We start from the raw sequence: 20,453 nt of genomic DNA, 5'->3' as shown, positions 1-20,453 counted from the left end.
CTATTTCCGAATTGGCATTTCTCATTCAGAGCTCTTGTTCTTTGTAGTGGCAATTAACACTCTATTATCTCTGGAGTTATTGAGCTTAGCGTGTCTTAACAATGACACAGGATCACTCTGACCCAGTCAGTCATGTGCGGTAGATACAAAGTGCTTGAAGTATGCCTGTGTGTATGGTGTCCGTGCGTCTCTGGCTATGCACATAGACAGTACTTGGGTATTTGCTGGGGGCTGTTATGTGTTTTTTTTCTTTTACTTCTTTAAACTCATTTACCTGCACTAAAGGAGAAAAAGTGTGTTAATTGCTTCTTTTGGTGGTAAATTACAGGACATACGGCCAGTGGGCATCACTCCTGCAGTCTTTCATCTCTTTATGAATAAAGGCCGGCCTCCCTCTCTACGTCTATATGCATTAAGCACCAATAGCATAAAGCAAAAGTGTTGTTATGGGATCAATACATGATTTCATATCTATGATCTAAGAGGACTCAAGATGTATGAATGTGAATAGCTAAAGGCCACAAAGACCAAAGGTTCAGTGTGTGATGCTGCTGTGATAGATTTCAAATGTTGCTTTCAACATCATACAGCAAACAGAGTTGACCTCGGAATCGCTGCCTTGCACTGTAAACCACTGAGTACTAATTTAATCATTCTCTTCACCAATTTAGCCGTTTCAAAACTGCACTCTTGATAATGGGTTGTTCATCAGCTCAGAGCTCTCCAAGGTCACAGGAGTCACTTTTAAACTCTAACTCGAGATGTATTTCCATTTCAGCCGCACTCACCACACTTTGTACTCACCTTAAAACACCAAAAAAAGGAAAACATGTTCTTCTTCTGTTTTGTTTGTGCAACTGATTACTGATCACTCACAGTTCAGTTCATATTGCTGTTTTGAGTCATGGATCGGATCAGCAGGAACAAAAGGGGGCAAATATACCGCTTCGAGATAGAGCAGATAGCTATTTCCGATCGTCGGTGAGCATATCAGATACAGATACAGATCGTTTTTTGTGTTATTTTTTTTTTGTTATAGATGCAAGGCTCCACCATCTCGAAAAATAATTTCCTACCTTTGCCTGATGCTCATTTTTACTGAAGAAACTTGATCACATCACTATGGAACTCAATGGAACTTTCGTACGTTAGCTCCAGTACTGCAAAACTTTATTTCATACTATGATGGTTAAACTATGTAATTAATCCGCGGATCAACAACGGTCTGTTACACTACTAGCTGGCGCTCACGTGTGCTCCCTTCTCTGTGCTTGTTACACTTCCAGGACTGTCCCCAACTGGTGCGCTCTGGGGAGATTCTCATCCCAGTGGGGGAGGTGAAGCCTATCACCCTGAGGGCAAGGAACCTGCCCCAGCCCCAGTCCGGTCAGCGAGGCTACGAGTGCGTCCTCCACATCCAGGGGGTCAGCCACCGAGTCACCGCCCTCCGCTTCAACAGCTCCAGCGTGCAGTGCCAGAACAGCTCGGTAGGTTTGGTGACGCTTGCCCAGATTGTGGCAGATCGGTCATAAATGGTGATGCATGGTTTTCTATTTGTGTACACATTGCACATTCAGTAAAGAGAGGAATATACTGCACATGTTGATTACATAGGTTATTTCGCTCACTGTTTAAAACATGTGCCGTAAGCTACCACATCGTGTGTGTGTCTGTATTTGTGTACATGTGCCTGTCATTTCAGAGCAGACACACTAGACGCAGCCGTGGTAGTAATTACACTGGAGAGGACTGCATCAGGGCTCTGCCCTCCAGTCAAGCACGCACAGACTCCTGCAATATATTCCCAGAGGAACTACGGACATACACATTAGGAACCACAGACAGAGACATTTTCTCTCCCCCCCCCCCCCTCTCTCTCTCTACACACTCTACACACCCATGCACAATGAAAGTCAGGCTAGAATTAAGGGCACAGGAGGCAGTTAAGGACAGCGTCTCCAAACGCCAGGAGGGAAGCTCAAGCCTCAGCTCAGCTGTCCAGTTCCTTGTGGCTTCTCACTTTGTCAGCTCTCTGATGATGAAACTTCGGGGTAACATCTACAAGGGCTCATGGGAATTCAAATTCCTCCTCTATTTTTTTTTTTGTCTGTTCCACCTTCACCCCATATCTCTGTCTTTTTCTCCCCTCCATGCTTTGGGCCTCTAGTATCTGTACGAGGGAATGAAAATCAGTGAGCTGCCTGTGGATTTCTCGGTGGTGTGGAACGGCAACTTCATCATCGATAACCCGGAGAGTATCCAAGGTAAGAACAAAAGACGCTGCTGTCAACATGTGCAAAATGTATGTAAATATTTATATGGTAAGCACATGGTGTATATTAAGATATGAGTTATTGGAGATAAAAGAAAGAAGACATAACCTGTGGGGATATTTCACTCATAGCAGACCGACTATATGTTTCCTTCAAATATAGAAAGTCTCTCATAAGACTTGTATAGGTTTCTCAGTTGTTGTGTGTTCACTGTTCATCTATTCTGCCTCCGATATCCCACAGTGCACCTGTACAAGTGTGCAGCCCAGCGAGACAGCTGCGGCACGTGCCTGAAGGCGGAGAGGAAGTTCCAGTGCGGCTGGTGCAGTGGGGAGGGAAGGTGTACTCTGCGGCACCACTGCCCTCCCATCAATCCTTACACCACCCGCTGGCTCAACCTGTCCAGTAAGAATGTCAAGTGCACCAACCCACGCATCGCTGAGGTCAGTACCCATAATCCTCTGTCTGTCCTTCCTGGCTGCCCACACACATTCAGCTCCAATCGATGTGCAATAATCAGCTGCCACTTTCTCCTTCTTCTTAGAGGATCACGAGGCTGAAGGCCTTTACACACTGTGTTTACGTGTTATTAATTAGCACGTCAAAACCTTTATTTTTAATTGTTGTTTTTGTCAGGAATACTTTGTCACAGAACGCAAATTATGCGGCTAAAAAGCGACATACTGTTTTTTCTGAGGCATCAACCAATAACGTTTTGCGTAACAGGTTGCGCCTGTACCTTTGAAGCAACAATACAGAGGCTCCGTAGTCTGAACCAAGACAGCACATTTTCTCACTCCTTCCAATCTTGACAAAGGCAGCACAGACCAGATCCACTCCCACTGTTCTTACCTTTCACAATTAAAGCCCTAGACATATAATATTAGCAGGCAAGCATTTCACATTTTCGTGTCATTTATTCGTCACACCCCTGGTCTGTTAAGGCCTTGATACTTTAGGACTATATTTAAAATGAGAAAGCTTGTAACAGCTTGATAAGACACAGCGGCGATGCTATTCCATAGCTAGACTTGCTCAGTATCTTTTTGAGCACATCACTAACGTGCAGTAAACTCAGATTGAGCTTGATCCTAGTTTGCTTTGAGACAGTTTGAAACAAATTGTGTTCTGAAGAGACGGCAGGACTCTCAACAATGAACTGTCTGAATTGCATTGAGAGGTATTCAATGAGAAGCAGCTATGCCACTCTGCTCTGTTTTCCTGTAGACCCAGGATGAATGAGAATAAGCCTTGAAGAAGCTCCCCAGGGTGCTGGGCCCGCCTAATGCTTGCAGATTTGTCGTCGTTCGGTGTCTTTGTGACTCGTCTTTTCTATCTCTTTCTCTAATTGAGAGCATCTGTTGTTTGTTGTCCACCGTGTTTATGAGTATGATGTGTGCAGGGCTGTGCGATTATGGCCAAAAATGACAATCAGAATAGCTTTTTTATCAATGTTGAGATCACGATTAGTTATCACGATTATTCGTTGATTTTAGGGCCAAAATATTTTCATTTCACTTTTACATTTTAAACAAACAGAGCACTGCTTTCGCTTGTTTGTCGTGCTGCGTTCAAATCTTTGCATCAAAATAAGACTGAAAATAAGGTTCTTCTTCACATGAATTCAGTGCATTTTAGTTTTGCCCATCTGGTAATACGGTATATTACTTCTCTACGCTGGACTGCAGCAACGACGCGACAGCTCCCCAAAAGTGAAGCCATCTCGATCGCCCTCTAGTGGCTTGCTGTTAGTTTAGAAAGCGCTTGAGTTGATATGCAGCAGAGTTTCTATAAGCGGAGCACGCATTTGAAAGGTCAATATCACAGTCGATCATGTTCATTTAATTGTAGGAAGACAAAATTGTGATTGCGATTAATACTTGATTAATATGCAACCCTAGTATGTGTTGTGCTCTCAGGTGTACATTCATGTGGGAGTTCTTCTCACCTTCAGGGTTTATCCAAGGGCAAGGGCCCTGACATACACACATTCAGACACACACACACACACACACACACACACACACAGGGCCAGATATATTCCGTTTTATAGGCCTGTCTCCTTGACATCTGCCTTCTCTTTGTGCAGTATGCACAGATGCCTGCTCATAGATTTTATCGTCTTTTGCCTTCTCACAAGGTTATTTCAGGTTAAAGTTACTTTCTTTGAAAGTAACATTTAGCACCAAAGTCAAAAAAGGAACCAGATAATACAACCACATGCACAATCAAAAGAAAAAAAACTCTTTATAGCTAGATAACAGTTATAGGTCTCTTTAATATCTTGCTAGTCACAAAGACAACAGGGAGATGTATGATTCTCCTTTTCTTCCTCCGTGCACTCTCTGAGCGTTCTCAGACATTGCAACCAACCAAGCCAATGGTTGGATGTCCTCCACCTCAGCAACCCCATGGTCATGACCTGGAAGTGCTTATTTGTTTCCCCATAAGTAGGCCTTTGCTTCCTCAGGCCACGTTCTCATCCCGCCTGGTGGGTTTGCTGTCACAGAGGGAGTCAAGCCAGGACGACATACTATTTAATTAGGCTTGGTAACGCACCAGTGGATTGTGGTTAACCTCACCAGACCCCTCTACCTCCACATTGATTCATTTGGCCTCTCATTCCTCCAGCGCACACTCCCATCTAACTCCAGCCAATTAAAAAAGTGAAGTTAACGACTTGGTTAATTGATTTGCTATACTGTATGCAGATTAAGACAGAAAAAGAAGAAAGACATTTTTAAACTCTGCCTCCCCATCTGTTTCTTTCTTCTTCCCTCCCCTGTATGTGTGTGTATCACTATCTCTCACTCATTACACTATGCTCTCATTTAACTCCTTTGTTCTTTCAGTTTGTCATTGTATGGCACATACTCATTGCCATCCAGAGCGATATACCTCATTCCCCTCAGTGTTTTTATTAGTGTTATGATCACAATATATGATTACCACTTGCCCACTTTACAAGCATTAAGGGGCGAAAATAGTAGATTTACTGATATACAGCAAAAGCTTTACATTTTAACAATGCGAGGAGAGTATGTGACGGTGTTTTGTTCTTTATTTGAGGACACGGAAATTCCCAATTTAAATAACTCGCAGAGTTTGTAAAATGATCATCTATGAGGCAGGTGCTTTGGCCCATCACATATTGAGGCACAAAGCAGAAGTATGAAATGAGCAATACAAAGAAAAGTACACTTAAAAATTAAGCAGCTTTAGGTGCAGTATACCTTTGATTATTGGATCCATTTCTTGTCCAATGATGCATCGATCATTACTCCTGGCCTGTTTCAGCTGACAAGACATCACCGCAAGGTATTTCAAATGTAAACAGAGAACATCAAGTTCATGTGTCAGTTTGTTAGAATCACAGTAAGGGCTTACAGACTCGCTCATGGTCAACAGTCAGGCAGAAATCCATCATATAAATTGAAGGCAACAATGCACCATTTGTCCACCTCCAGCAGCTGCAAGGCGTTCTGTTTGGAGCCAGAGATTTCAGCTTGTGCGGGGAAACAAAATCTTACTGTCGGAGCTCTTTCCAACTACACGCAGTGTGTAAGACGAAGATCGATGCAACAAGTTTAATGTTGCAGGGGAGCTGTCGAAAGGCATACAGAGAAAAGAGGGTATTCAACAAAAGAAGTTATTTACACAGAAATATAGTAAAACAACTCCTGACTCATGAGTCAGAGTGTTGCCGAGATTAATCTTTCTTTTAAGTCTTGGGCATGGGTAATGTTAAAACTGTGAGAGCAAGGAGAGTAGGATTTGATTGGGGCTAAGTGAGGCAACAGAGAGAACAAAGGACAGAGCAGGGGAACTGAACCAAGAAACGCTGGGAAGAACCAAGGGAAGTGTTGGGAGATGGAGCCCCCTGTGGGCTATCTAAACTTGTGTCTGTTTACAACTGTGGGTGCCAAAACCAACTCTGCATTAATTTAGACGATTCACATGAGCACGTACTTCAGACACACAAATAATCCTCCTGTTCTCTGGCTGTGAAGTCGGCATTCATTTGTGCTGCGCCCTACCCCCCTTCGTCTCTCAGTGATTACACTTTCTTTAAGAAGCAGACATCTCCCTGGTGAGCGGAATTTATTAATAAATTTGGTTTTGATTGTATGCACCAAAGCCCCCATCATGAGCTGATTTGTATACATACTAGCGCATTAGTATATGTGCCTACCACAAGATAGGCCTTTTGAATAATTAATGTTTCTATTAAGTGCCATGGTGCCTCCCACCATGGGCCATTAATATTGAAGAGATGTAAGCCCCTGCTAACAGCAGAGGGAACGACATCAAATGAAGCTGGGAGTTGGATGGGCATATGAAAGGCATCTTCTCAATAGGCTTTGGCCGTGGCTTCTGTATGAGTTTACAGTATAGTAAAGAGGCTTCCCTGCCTCCCAGTGACAGTGAATATAAACATTTAGCTGTTGCCTTGGGATAGAACAAAGGTAGGATTCCCACACGGTGTATGCAAGCCTGTTGTTGATATTTTGCACACCACAGGGATGGTGGGCCCGTCAGTCAGTATCATCGTACAACTGAACTCTCCTCTCTGCTGTAACCCTGAGAGAGCAGCAGTACTGTATGTGTGCTACAGCTCATTAAACCAGCCAATAGAAGGAAGAACATGTTGCACAGTAAAGTAAGTCTTTAGCCAGACAACATGTGCAGTAAAATGCCAACACATGTCTACGTCTTGCAAGAAGATAAAGTGGTTTGTTTAAACGCGGCGCAAGTGTTCACACGGAGGAAAGCTCAGTCATCCACAAACAGACCCGTTACCCCATCATTCTGTCTGTTTTCTCCTCTATACACACTAAAAAACTCCTGTTCATCACGCCCCGTATCTCTTGGCTGACTACAAGACATTTAAGACCCCATAAAGTATTTAGGATGTAGTTTGTTAGGGAACAAGTGATCAGTGGGGGTTTTATCAAGCCCATTAAATGCTACTCACAATTAAATGTGACATGCTCGAATTAGTCTGAGCAGAGTCCAAAAGACAAAGAGATTAGCTGCAAGCTCCTAAATTGTATCCAGTGCTATTTCATTTCAGAAGCAAAATATCCAGCTGTGGAATCTACAACTCAGAGCTTCAAGGATCCTGTTGCAATAAATGTGTATACTAAACAAAACAGGGTTCCCGCAGATCCTTAAAGTCTTAAAAAGCATTGAATTCATTGGTATAAAACTTCTGCCCTAAATGGTATTGAAATGTCTCAAAACAATCGTTCAAAAGTCTTAAAAATGCTTAGAATTTTTTTTTTTTTCTGACATTGCAATTTTGCAATCTTAAAATGTAACCTCACCAGATCAGGATAGAGCGACTAATAACACGGCCAGAATGCTCAGAGTAGACACACTGTCTGCTAGGTAGCGTCGACATGGGGAAGTGCAAATTCAATGAAAATTGGTTATTCAACCAAGATTTCATGACATGCCTGAAACCTGTACAGGGCAATGTACTGTGTATGAGGCACAGTGTATTTTGAGCAGAGAGTGTCTCAAACTTGGCACGATGGGAGTCAAGGCAGTGGAATCCAGCACGCAGAGCGAGAAACATGAAACTGCCAAGCCAACCAGCCATCGTGTAAATTATTTCCCAGTTCTGTTCTGCCGCTTCTATTCTTCGATTTTGGTTATTGTAGAGTGGCATTAAAAGAATCTAAAAAACTCTTAAATCTAACTTGTAAACTGTAAGAAAGGTTGCTAATACAGAATGTGCAGTAAGAATGCTGAAATTGTATATTTTCACAGTAGGTGGGGTGATGAAACATTATTAGCTGTGAATTGTCTCGGAGAGTGCCATTCAGCTCGGTCAGCTGCTGCAGTTACAGGGACATGCTAGGCTTGCATAGCCCGAAGGCAGCAGTATTGCTCTCTGCTGTATGTATTGAGTTTAGCCTTGGCTGCATCAGCACAACTTTCCCCACCATTACTTCAGCTGAATAAGTCAACACCGCACTGGCAGATACCCCCAGGCGGTTCACGTTGACGGCCATTTCGCTGCGTCTCCATAGTTTTTCTTTTGCTCAAACTAGCAGATTATCCTCGCAAAGGAGCCACGTTATATTGCCTCTCTTCTCAATTTAGGTCATCTCATCCCTCTTAAGTCTTTCTGTGGTTGTTGCCAAATCCTGCGGAATGGTTAAAGGAAGTAGTGGTGGTGAAGTGGCCAATACTTTGATCCCCTGAGCTGCAGAAAAAAGATCATGCTACAGAAAGCACAAGAGTGGGAGCGGGGAGTGCGATGTGCAGGCTGCCTGGCTGTTTGTTGGGAATTACCCTCTATTGACAGTGTGACAATGCCAGGCGGGCAGCAGCACTGCTCTTAAAAGGATTACACAGAGAGCGTGGCATGGCAGCACTGGGTGGGAATGGGGGAGCAGGAAGGGCGGGAGGGTGTGCGATGCATGTCCAATGAGGCTTCATCTTACGCTTCCCTCTGAAAGTCTGTATGTTAAGACAAACAAGCACGCCGGTGCTTAGAGGACGAGGATGTGTCACCCAGCCCAGGGGGAGACGAGGTGATGAAAGACAGAAAGCAAAAGAGTGAAAAGAAGCCGCTGTTGCAGTGAAACATAGAGACAAACTCCACCCTTCTAAAGATTATCATCACATGAATGGAGTGAGTTCCCTCTGGTCTGCAAAGGTCATCAGAATCTGGTTTACAGGCAATCAAATCACAGTCCCCTGTAACAAGGAGGTTGCTTTATAGATTTAGTGCCTGTGTTTTGTGTAAGAAATACAGACACAGAGACAAAGAGCAGCACGTCTCTCCCAGCCTGGAGACATCAGTGGCGTGAGTCTTTGAAGTGGTTCTTTTTCTACGATCCGCTGATGAATCAAGGCTCTATCTGCCAATGGGGAGCTCAGTCAAATGGGTTTCATGCATGGATTAAAGCCTTCCTGTGCTTGGTCCACCGTGGGAAGAGCTCCATTTCAGCCTCAAAAGTAGAAGGAGGAGGTCTCCCAAGCTTTTAGCATGCCCATCTGTGATACAGCACTGCCGCCCTGTCACCATACCTGCCTCACCTGTCATCCATCATGGCTGATAGGACTGAACAGAGTGGCATCCACGTTCCCTCTGTTGCTCATCCCATTTTCTCTGCCCCATTCTTTCTTTCTGTCCCTTTCTGTTTTCTTCACTCTCTACTTTTCCACTCCCCTCTTTCTCTCTCTGTCCTATCTCCCCTCTTCTCTCTCTCTCTCTCTCTCTTGTTCTCTCTCAGGCCCTTGCATTGCTTATGTAACCATCACTAAGTCTACTCGAATAGCTGCTGCCATCGCCTGACATGGATATATTTAGCCATTATGTTTTTCCCCCCCTCTATACCCTGCATGCCCAAGCAGTGCTAAAAGATTCATGTATTCAGACCCCTCAGGCGGTGCAGTGACACACTTACTTTACATCCAGAGCAATTAATGTCCACTGAATCTAGATTACAATGCCAGCGTCCCACAGGGAAGCCGCAATGCCCTGGTGGGTGTCGGGGGTTGGGAGGGGAGGGTGTACAGCACCACTCCAAGGGTCGGCCTCACGTGGCACTTTGCGGCTCAGTAAGCGGGCACAGCTCTGACTGACTGTTGTTTTTCTTCCCCTTCTGCTTGCATGGGCAGTAATAGCGTATTGATTGTTTACACAGCAGCTCCACACAGCAAAGGGACCGTCGCCTCCTCCCTGCTGCCCTCATCTTTCTTAGCCCCCTCTCTCTCTCTCTCCTTTACTTCCCTGTCCACCGAACCTTATTGTCTACTCTCTTGTTCTTTCTTTATTTCCATCCTCCTTTTTCCTCCTCCTCCGCTTCTCCTCTCTTGTTTAAAGGGCTGGATGATGGCCAGGTCGGAGCCTCAACGGGGCTCTGCAGCACAGAAGGCAGTGTGGCACCCTGTGCCAAGGTCATGCTGGGTAGCCATATTGTATTTTATGAAAAGGTGATCTGCACTAAGCATTAATATGGCACCATGTTGGATTTATCATCTATGGCAACAGCAGTAGTTTATGAGCACGGACCGATCCAGAATGTTAAATTAAATGTTAAAGTTGTGATTTAAAATGTATTGGACTTACTATCGTATAGTCTAAAGGAAGGAGTTGTTGCAGAAGTTTTAAAAGTTGTGTTTGTGTGTATGGATGCCATATTTAGACCAGTGCCATTAGCTAGTGTTGTGATTAGAGCATGCTCCTGGCACAATGACTCATGGCATGTTGTTCTGTGGATGCAGGCGTGGGGAGTGCTCTTAATTGCTTTTACAGCCACCTGGACCGTATGAGCGTATTCACCCTTGAGCATCCATGGAAACCTGTTCCCATTTATAATGTCAAGACAGTTCCAAGAAAACACCATTTCATTTCACTTTTCAGTCACCAAAACGTTTACAAAATTTCTCCCCGACTCATTTTTTACTGTGTGCTCTGTAGGTGACCCCAGTGGCTGGACCGCCAGAGGGAGGCACACGGGTGACCATCCATGGCACAAACCTTGGTCTGGCCTTCTCGGACATGGTGGGCAACGTGGAGGTGGCTGGGGTGAGGTGCACCCCTGTAGAGGATGGCTACATCATCGCTGAACAGTAAGCACGAGTATTATTATTTAAAAAACTATTGTTATTTAGTTATATGCTGATTGTAAATCAGATGTGTAGAAATACCTTTGCTGGCCATTTCTCCTGATAGGCAATACAGAGCTATGAGAATGAATGAGCTATGAATTTACTCACGTTAAACTGTAGTTTTAATATAGTGTACGGAGTGTAGCAGCTAACAAACTCTGATCGATGCTGCTCTACCCAACATCTCTGCCTTAATGAAGTGTGGAGCAGGTCCAGACAATCTGCCCCTGACATTGCTGTTCTCCCCCTGCAGCACACTAGCTTGGTTCTCTCTCTGTAGCTCATCTAGTCAGCAAGCAATCCCACAACAGCTGTGTGTGTTTACTTGTGTTTACCTCCCTAATTGTCCCACGCTGTGCATGCATCACGCTAGAGCCTGTCCCGCTCACCCTGAACTAATGAAACGTTGCCCATGCTTCACAACTTGCCCATCTCCCAGAGTGCGTGTAGATTGAGAAACCCAGTGCCTTATGGTTGTTCAACCTCCCCAGGAGATGCAGACCTCGCAAGGGAAAGGCAAGGATATCACCCACATACTGCTAACTAAGATGCTTTACCCTAATTCTATACATTTTGGGATTTGGTTTCATTAGTGAGGGAAATGCAGTGCTTAATAAAAAAAGATAAAAAGAGATCATGGCCACTGTGAACTTTTATTCTCATAGAAATATTGTAGTGTGTTTTTTTACGGATGATAAATGCTCAGATGACAAATGCTCAAAAATAATCACACGATTAAATTTCAGTTAGTGTGAAATTCTCCATTGACTTTGAGTCCGTTAGAGGACACTGAGGCACAGCTGAAACGCATACTCGTACGCACTCATGTAAACTCACACACAAGCTATCACAGTCACGGCTCTCGGAGGAGACTTTAAGCCTGATTCTTTCTTTGGCCTACTTCTGCCCTCAGAAAGAGAACAGCTCAGCACTGCACCAATGCTGTAACACACATACTGTCAGCGTTATAGTGCTGTTACAATACATATGTCACACGCATACCAATCTCTATAAACAGATTATTCATTCTTATGCAGAATGCGAAGGCAACAGGACAAGATGTAGTTATCTGAAGCGTTCTGGTTACCGTTTGTGTAGTGTGTGGTATTATCCAATCACGTTTGAGCAGGCTTTGGTTAAATGCAGGTAAATAGTCCACCTGGAGAGCAAAACCGGTGGAGCCGAAATGGAACCCACCGAGGATTTTCTGACAATGATTTAGCTTTTTATTGGTTTAAAATTAGCTTGTAAACTGGCTACTTTTGAAACAATCCGGTGGTACACGTCATCTCTCAACTCCAACTCCGGGGTTCCAAGATTTCACACATACATGCACAATTGCTATTGATTAACTATTTATTTTTGATAATTACATTTTCCCCTTTTGGTGGTATTTGAAAGATGTTAGAATGAATAGTGTGGATGACACAGAGTATGTCTTTGTGGTTCCTAGCTCTTCAATGGGCAGTTGTAATTAAAACTCACTATGTGCCACTTGGCTGTAGGGGACAATTTGTCAGCAGTGCACTGATCTGACACCACTTTAATCCAATTAGGGACAAGCTAGGGAATTCATTTATATGGCATATTAAAAAAAAAATGTGCAAAATTAAAAAACTAACCTCTGACCCCTTTAGTCTAACTTTGAAGGAGGTGGAGTCCTCGTGATGATGTTTCAAGCTGTACTTTTATTCAGAGCCTTTTTGGGTCATATTGGCTGTATAGGTTCAATATGTGCTAGGGATGCACCGATCCCACTTTTTCAGTCCTGATACAAATACCTGGACATCGGGTACCGGCTGATACTGAGTGCTGCTATTTATAAGAATAATGGTTTCAGATACCAATTTGGCACATTGTCACTGATACTCGATCCAGCTATTTCAGTCGGTATCGGACCGATATCAGATATCGATACCGATATCGGTGCATCTCTATTATGTGCGTGTCCTTATCTGACTGTTGCTGTTACTGTTGTTTGTTTTGAGTCTTTATTCAGTCACCAGGATGGACTGGACTGGATCGGACAAAAAAAAGTGTCCCTCATGGTACCACTTCAGAAAAGTGTGTGAAATCCACTGTGGCTTTGAAGAAAAAGTCTCAACTTTTGTGTTATTCAGCAGCCAGAAAGTAATTTATTTTCCAGAGCGCTGATACTACTCGGCAGCATTTTATTTTTTATGGTGGCCAAATTGTGTCCTCATTAGAATTTGGTTTAAATTGGTGTAAAGTAACCCTCAGGTTTTACGGACAGAGCAGGTCTCTTTATGGACACAGAGAGGACACAATTGAATTTTCCATTTTGAAAACCTATTCCCATAAATATGCCACTTCACAAAGGACCAGTATAGTTGGCCTTGAGGTGGGGAAAGCAAGTGAGTGTCTGTGTCTCTGAGGCCATGTTTGAAAAAAATATCAGTTCTGTCAGTGAGTAAATCCTCCTTTAGCCACTGTCTTCCACATATTTCATCCAACAAAGCTCTCAGTCATTTGGGTAACACTTTATAATAACCGTCACTATTCAATGGTCAATTTATAGTTCATTAAATTTAAGTTGATTGTTTTTTACTGTTAACAAACTGTAAAAATGATTATTAATAATAATTAGTATAAACTATATTATGAATTACTTTATATTGTATCATAGCTGAAAAAACACTAACAATAATATTCTGATTACATGAGTAAACTATTAACAGTTTATTGTTGCACACACTATAACATTTTATAAAACTCCGTTAAGTATTTGTTAATTATTACCAAAATATTTGCAAACCTTTAAGAAATCATTTGTAAAACATCTATAAATATTACATAGATAGATGGACCAGAAAGCAATTATAAACCATTGACATAGTATTACCTCTCTATCTAAATAATGTTCATAGATGTTGTTTTCTTTGTGTTTTTTACAAATAATTTCGTCATCGTTAAAAATACTTAATATAACATCTTATAATGTGTGCAACAAGAAACTGTTACATAAATTATAGCGGTGTTGATAATTTGTTAACATTTTTAATCACCATTCATGGATGATGGTTATTATAAAGCGTCACCATCGCGGGTTGTAATTCAGATGATCAGTGCTGCAGAAACAATATTCCTACTCCGATTCTGCTCCTGCCATGTGCCTCGTCACCACGTATCCCATCTCTCTCCATCCTGTGATTGTGTCTTGTACTTTACTACTGCCTGGCACCACTGATCTATAGACGTCCTCGTTTTATTATATCATTTGATCTAGTCACCTGCAGCGCTTTGGTCTCACCTGATCACATGGCACAATAAATCTGTATTGATCCCGCTGCGTGATTTACGTTAGATGTACCGCGCTGGCACAGCACCAGAGCAGTCGGGGGGGGGTGCCTTGTTGTTGGTGGGAAATTTACTTCAACCAGGTTGGGTGTGCTGTAGTGCCAAGGGAGGAGGAGCACCGGTCTCATTTAAAGACTGTCATCGAGGGGGTCCTGGTCGATGCCTGGATGTGTCCCGTAATGAAATGAGTGAGACAACAAAAGAAGATTGCGTTGCGAGTGGAAGATGAATCGATATCAAGCAGAGAAGTGTTTTGATTACTTTCTCGCAACTTCTCTCAAGCGTTTAAACCTACAGGCAAGTTCTGCGCTTTAAGTTATTTCTTAAGAAAGATTGAGTTCTCTCCAGTCCAGCTGACATTTTACAAATAGCCAGTATTTTCTTTTCTTTTTTCATCTTTATTATGTGCAGTGATCTTTTTGAATTATTTTGTGTCTTTTTATAGGATTGTATGTGAGATGGATGCCGCTCCTGCAGAGAGTCGCCCTGGTCCAGTCCAGCTGTGCGTTGGAGAGTGCAGACCAGAGCTCAGGGCTCGCTCCTTGCAACTTTACTCCTTTGTGGTATGACTGGAATAACTCTGTATATGATAAAACATTAGTGAAATGTGCTCTACTCAGTGTGAGACAAACTAAGTGTTACAAAACATGCAGTTAGTTCAATTACCTTGGAAAGTAATTGTTTATGCGCCACAGGCCAATAACGATGTGTGAGTTGTCATGCTTACCGGCAGCGTAATTAAGCTGCGCTTATGCTTGCTTCTTATTTGGGAAATAACATTCTTCCATAAACAGCACAACGTTTCCAGTAATGATCTCTGCAGCTCTCTGGTGGTGGATGCTCTTTGCTTTTATTGAGATAGGATCATGAAGCAAAATTAATATTGCGTCGTATAGAAAACAGTTTTGCAAATCAATATATTCTTTACAACTCACTTGCTGCATAAAGTTCAGCATTGCTTAATGGATGGGGAAAAAAAGAATAATAATAATCTTGCGGTGCTTTAGGTAAATTCCTTAGGCAATAGCTCGTAGATGAAGTGTGATTGAATGGTTGTGCGTGGTCATAAGAGAGAGAAAGACATGAACAATCAACTTGCTGAAATGGAAAGCAACGCTCCCCTCAGCAGCTAAACATTATCTACTCCCCATTCTCACAAGTTCGCGCACACATTTCCCCGTCTCTGTCATTTGCTGTCTGCGCAGCCTGCAGCTAACAGATAATCTTCGTTTTTGCCGTTTGCGCTCACTCACACCTTCACAATTAGCACTCCCTTAACAATTAACAGCAGCCAGTAATTACCCCTGTTGCTTTCAGGTTACCTGCTTTTGCGTGCATCCTTGGAAGTCACACTTAGCTGACAGTTTTGATCGATGCTCTCGGCTCTGCAGTAAATGCTATAAAACAAATGTTCTCACCAATGTTACAGCTGCTACTCTGGGAAGCAGTGGAGCTATCAAGAGAATAGTTTGCGGAGCCTAGAATTGGCACCACTTGCAATTCCCTTGTATTGCAGGCCACCTAAAAGAAAAAACGACACCATCACAGAAGCGTTCTTCAATTTCCCCGACAAGACACACTCCCTATGTGACTGTCTTTTCCAGCCTGCAACACTTATGCGTGTGTGCTTGTGTACATGTGTGTTTTGCGATATGACGGGCTCTCTGCTTGGATATTTCTCCATCTGTCTGTGTGACGGTGGGCTAGCTGCCTGCAGCTGTAAACACTGGTTATTTTCAGACTGTTTTTAAAAAGCTTCACTCAAACATACACAGGAGGAGGATCTCTCAGGGACTCTAAGAGCTCCCGGTTTGATCCTCTTTTCTCCCACCAGCGCTGCACTCTACTGCCATCGGCCTGGCAATATGAATAACTGTAATTTGCTTGGGATCTGTGATAATACGTGAAGGTATCAAGAGGTACCGCAGGAATGCTGCCCTTTTTGCCACTAGAAAATGTCCCGTCTTTTAGTCTGCTTTGTTCTTTCATTCTGCTCCTTCCCTCTTCCTTTAATGTGCTCTCTTACCCTGCATCTCTCTGTTTTGTAGATTCCCACAGTCACAGGTCTGTCCCCTAGCAGAGGTCCAGAGTCCGGGGGCACGAAAGTAACGATAATGGGAGAAAACCTTGGTGCCGGCAGCAGTGTCAACGTTCAGTTTGGAAACCAGACATGCGAGTTCTTTGGGTGAGACTTTCCTCTTGTGGTCGTGCTTTTAGAGGCCCATAAAGGTTCATTTGCTTTAACAGCCAGCCTGCGTGATCGTGCTTTTGCTAAAACAGACTATTCATGGCTATTTTTATCGCACTTTAAGGTGAGGGGGAAATGAATTCACTAAAGTGCAAATGAAAGACACACATTTGGAATTTCACAGTCTACAGTTCCATCATTACAGTGTAATATGGATATAAGGAAGTGAAACAGATCCACTCACTGTGAATGTTGAATTGTCCCATACATTAAGTTAAAAAATGAAAATCAACAGCAACATTTCATGGTTTGTTCGTCTTTGTTTTCTGTTTTCCTTCAGCACCTACAGCATTTATGCCTCATACAACAAAAAATATTTACAGCTATTATCACAATTCTTTTGACTCAGTGTCTCTTTCACTTTTTTGAGCTGCTACATACATCACTGTCAGACAACGTTAGATATATGGCATGCTGTGAGCAAATGAAAAAAGGACGAAGAAAAACAAGAGCTCTTGTTCCCTAGATGACGGTGTGTATTACTACCGTTAAAGAAGCTGCTATATTTCACGGCTTTCTGGTATTTCTTCCCCCTTGATATTACTGAGAAATCCCTGAGGGGAAAGCCTCTCTCTCTCTCTCTCGCACTCTCCCTCTCTCAGAAACTTATGTAATTCTTAATAAGGTTTTGATGACCTACTGCATTAAACTCTGTAATAATAGCTTTCAGAAAACCTGGAGCTCCTATGGATCTTTCTTATTTTCTATCCAACCCCCTCCTTCACATTCTATATTTCTATCAATTTGTTCATCTGGTCACACTCCCCTGTTTTTCTTTATTCTCTTGTCTCTCACGCTCACAGTTTTCTTCCATCTCACTCCACCCGTGCCTCCTTCCCTCTCTTAGTTGCTCTCACACGTCCTCCTTCTACTTTCCTCTGCTGTAGGCATCTATTTTAAGCCCCACCACAGTAGTCTGACTGTAATGTTGTAAGGTTGAGGAGTCAAGCCAGCTTTAATGAGATATGGGGCTAATTACTGGTTTGTGTTTCTCCACTGTATTCTTGGCATGGGAAGGGAGAGGAGGTTGGGGGGCCGTTCTAGTACAAGCTCTCTGCTAATGAATTAGGAGAAATTCAGGGGGGGGGGGGGGCCTTGGAGAGGGAGGGGAAAGCATTCTTATATAATAAATTAATAATAATAAATTGTGCTGAATAAAGTGTTTTCTTTAGTTCTACTTTTCAAAACATGTAGATACTTTCTGCACTCATGTATAGCTTTTCATACACAGATGTCCATTACTCTATATACATTTTGAAATAATTCCTGTTTGTGCTTCACTTGTAGACGGACCATGACGGAGATAGTGTGCTACTCCGCCCCTTCCCTGTCTGGGGTCGGCCAAGTGCAGATCAGCGTGAGCGTGGACCGCGCCCAAATCAGGGAGAGCCTCGCCTTCGAGTACATAGAGGACCCAACCGTCCAGCGCATCGAACCAGACTGGAGCATTGCAAGGTAAAGTCACGACACTTGTCTCGTAGGATTGCATCATAAAGACTTCACAGAATGTACTTGTGGGATGCCATTTTATATCCACATCCTTGCCAACCAACCCTGCGCTTCTGTCACCCAGACTAAGGATTTCCTCCCACCACCAGTCCAGGCCAGTGGCAATAAGCAGACTCGAGTCAATATTGCACTTTCAATTACTGTTCGGTTCTCTTCCAATTAGTGTGGATCTGATAGAACTGCCACAGCTCACAGATTGGGGAGGATAGTTACTGTTGAGGCTGAGATTCTCCTATCGAATTCAATGTTGATCCATGTGTTGAAGGACTTTGGCAGATAGACACATTCACTACTAATTAAAAGGAAGAGAGGGATAAAGATGAAATAGCGGCTTAGTAGAACAATGTGCTATCAGAGGTGTGAGTCTACAGCAGATGGCTTGGGCTTAGAGACAGAGTGTAGGCGACGCTGCAGCAGAAGTGTGATGGCACAGAGGGAGAAGAGAGGGGAAATGAAGGAAGGATCATCATATTGGTCATCTCTCTTTGCTTTGTAGATGGATGGATAGATAGATAGACAGATGGAGAGATACTTTATTTCGACAAAGAGAGAGCAGAGGTCAGTGTGTGAGTATAGCATATGTAATTTATAAGCCTATAGATAGCAAAAGGTCCATCTATGGTAACTCACTATACACAGTTTTAAAGTGAACCCATAACAGCCTAATAACACAGACCCATCTGACATTTATTATTGCAACAGCTCTTGTCTGGTACCATCTTTATTCTGCATGCCACATTGACAGGCGCAACAACACAAACAACAAACATCACCAACAACCCAAACAGCTGCAGGGAGAGATGCATACCCAGCAGTTTCCCCTCCTGCTTTGTTTGCGTGCTTTGTTTGTGCTGCTGTGTTGTGAAGCGCAGGACTACCACTGCATCCTTATAAGCTTGAGTTGCCTTGGTATTTCAAACGCAAATGTGCACCAGTTGATTGTAGCCGGCGAAGTCAGATAAAAAGCATCTCTAATCATCCGCCACTCCAAAGGATATTATCTCCTTAAAGAAACTGAGGATGAAAGGCGGTTTGATGCGCTCATTTTTGACTGATGGCGAATATTCAGACGAAAGATATACGTCTGGGTTAGTAAGTTTAGTCTAGAATGGCCTTTGAATTACTTTGTTTCTTTATGTTTTTATTTTTTTCTTACTTTATTTTTCTTTCCGTTTCGCTGACTCCCTTTTAGTCTTTCTGTCTTTCTGTCCTCTTGGATTTTTGAGACAGAGAAATGAGACGTCTTTTGACAAAGATGTTTATTTAAACCCTCGGAGTAAATTGGGTGCTCTTGTGTTTTTCCTCAGCGGCCACACACCCCTGATGGTGTCGGGGACCAATTTGGACGTGGTTCAGGAGCCCAGGATCCGTGTCAAATACGCCGGCAGAGAGTCTGTCAATGTAAGAACCACTACACTGTCTTAACCATAGAGCAAGTACAGAAAGTACTCCTTCAATACACCTACTACATGCTGGAAAATGTATGCTAACAAGGTCCTGCTTGACTCACCCAAATACTGCTATACAAGCAAGCTAAGTGATGTTTAGCTAGGATAAAAAAAAAGTACTATCTCTGCTAACAGCCCCTCCAGCTTTCTACGCTTCCCTAACTTTCGCTTAAACCCAGTTGTCTCAAGCACTCCAACGATCATCTGAATAATGCAGCTGACAGTGAGAGTGGTCTGTATGCAGTATTTAATTAAGAGTTTATCCAAATTTTCTTCAGGCTAAATCACAGCTCCACAGCTCCAGCTCCCCACCTGTCCTGTTGTGCTTTAGTGTCACACTAGTCATCCTGAACAACGTTTGTACTTGTTTAAAGGGAGGCACTACAAGCAAAAACATATTTTCTTATGCTCTGATCAATTTTGATATTTGGGGCTAATTTGCTGAATGTAGTGGAGAGAGAAAACAAAATACACATTTAGCTGTTTATTTTACTACACTTTTTACTGTTTGCATCTGTAGAACTCTCCTTAATGCACCAAAAGTTAGTATTAGATAATGCCTTGTTTGCATATTTAAACATAACATTTCTGGAAACTTGTAATACAGAAAATAGTTGTTTTGGTTTTACCCTATTTGCCTGTAGTGTCTTGCAAAATGTATGGAATTTTACCAAAAATCTCTTGAAAGGCAATTTTCTCAAAATTAGGTTTTTTTTTCAAACCTGTGACTTTAATATATTTCTTGAATTACTGTATATGCAAATTAGGACACACATAAGATACTGCCTAATTTGCATATTTAAACATAATATTTCAGAAAACATCTTATACAAAAAATAATTGCCTTAATATAATTAATCAGCTGGGGAAGTTTCATTGCGATATCTATTAGTTGTAATTTTCACCCTATTCATCTCCCCCTGTTCAGGAAAAATAAGAGTCAAGGACAGCAGGAAAAAGGGGTGTGGGTGGGTCATTGTTGGAGGTGTGGATGATCAGGGCCAAGGAGACTCCTAATGGGTTTCA

The 20,453-nt window shown here is 42.7% G+C and overlaps 1 protein-coding gene across 2 annotated transcripts in view; it reads left to right on the top strand.

Annotated features, from left to right (window-relative positions):
• The window catches only part of plxna2 (plexin A2), a 176,971-nt gene that overhangs the window by 114,943 nt on the left and 41,575 nt on the right, over nt 1–20,453 (top strand). For both annotated transcript variants that reach the window (XM_031844680.1, XM_031844681.1), the window contains exons 10-17: nt 1,287–1,487; nt 2,168–2,264; nt 2,517–2,716; nt 10,714–10,865; nt 14,668–14,785; nt 16,271–16,407; nt 17,758–17,925; nt 19,287–19,380. In XM_031844680.1, the coding sequence (XP_031700540.1) occupies nt 1,287–1,487; nt 2,168–2,264; nt 2,517–2,716; nt 10,714–10,865; nt 14,668–14,785; nt 16,271–16,407; nt 17,758–17,925; nt 19,287–19,380 (1,167 nt within the window). The remainder of the gene's footprint in view (nt 1–1,286; nt 1,488–2,167; nt 2,265–2,516; nt 2,717–10,713; nt 10,866–14,667; nt 14,786–16,270; nt 16,408–17,757; nt 17,926–19,286; nt 19,381–20,453) is intronic.

This window comes from Anarrhichthys ocellatus, unplaced genomic scaffold, assembly GCF_004355925.1.
Source record: "Anarrhichthys ocellatus isolate YVR2014 unplaced genomic scaffold, GSC_Weel_1.0 scaffold5, whole genome shotgun sequence".
NCBI lineage: Eukaryota > Metazoa > Chordata > Actinopteri > Perciformes > Anarhichadidae > Anarrhichthys > Anarrhichthys ocellatus.
Note: the sequence above shows the minus strand (reverse complement) of the source record. Positions and strands in the feature narration are given on the sequence as shown.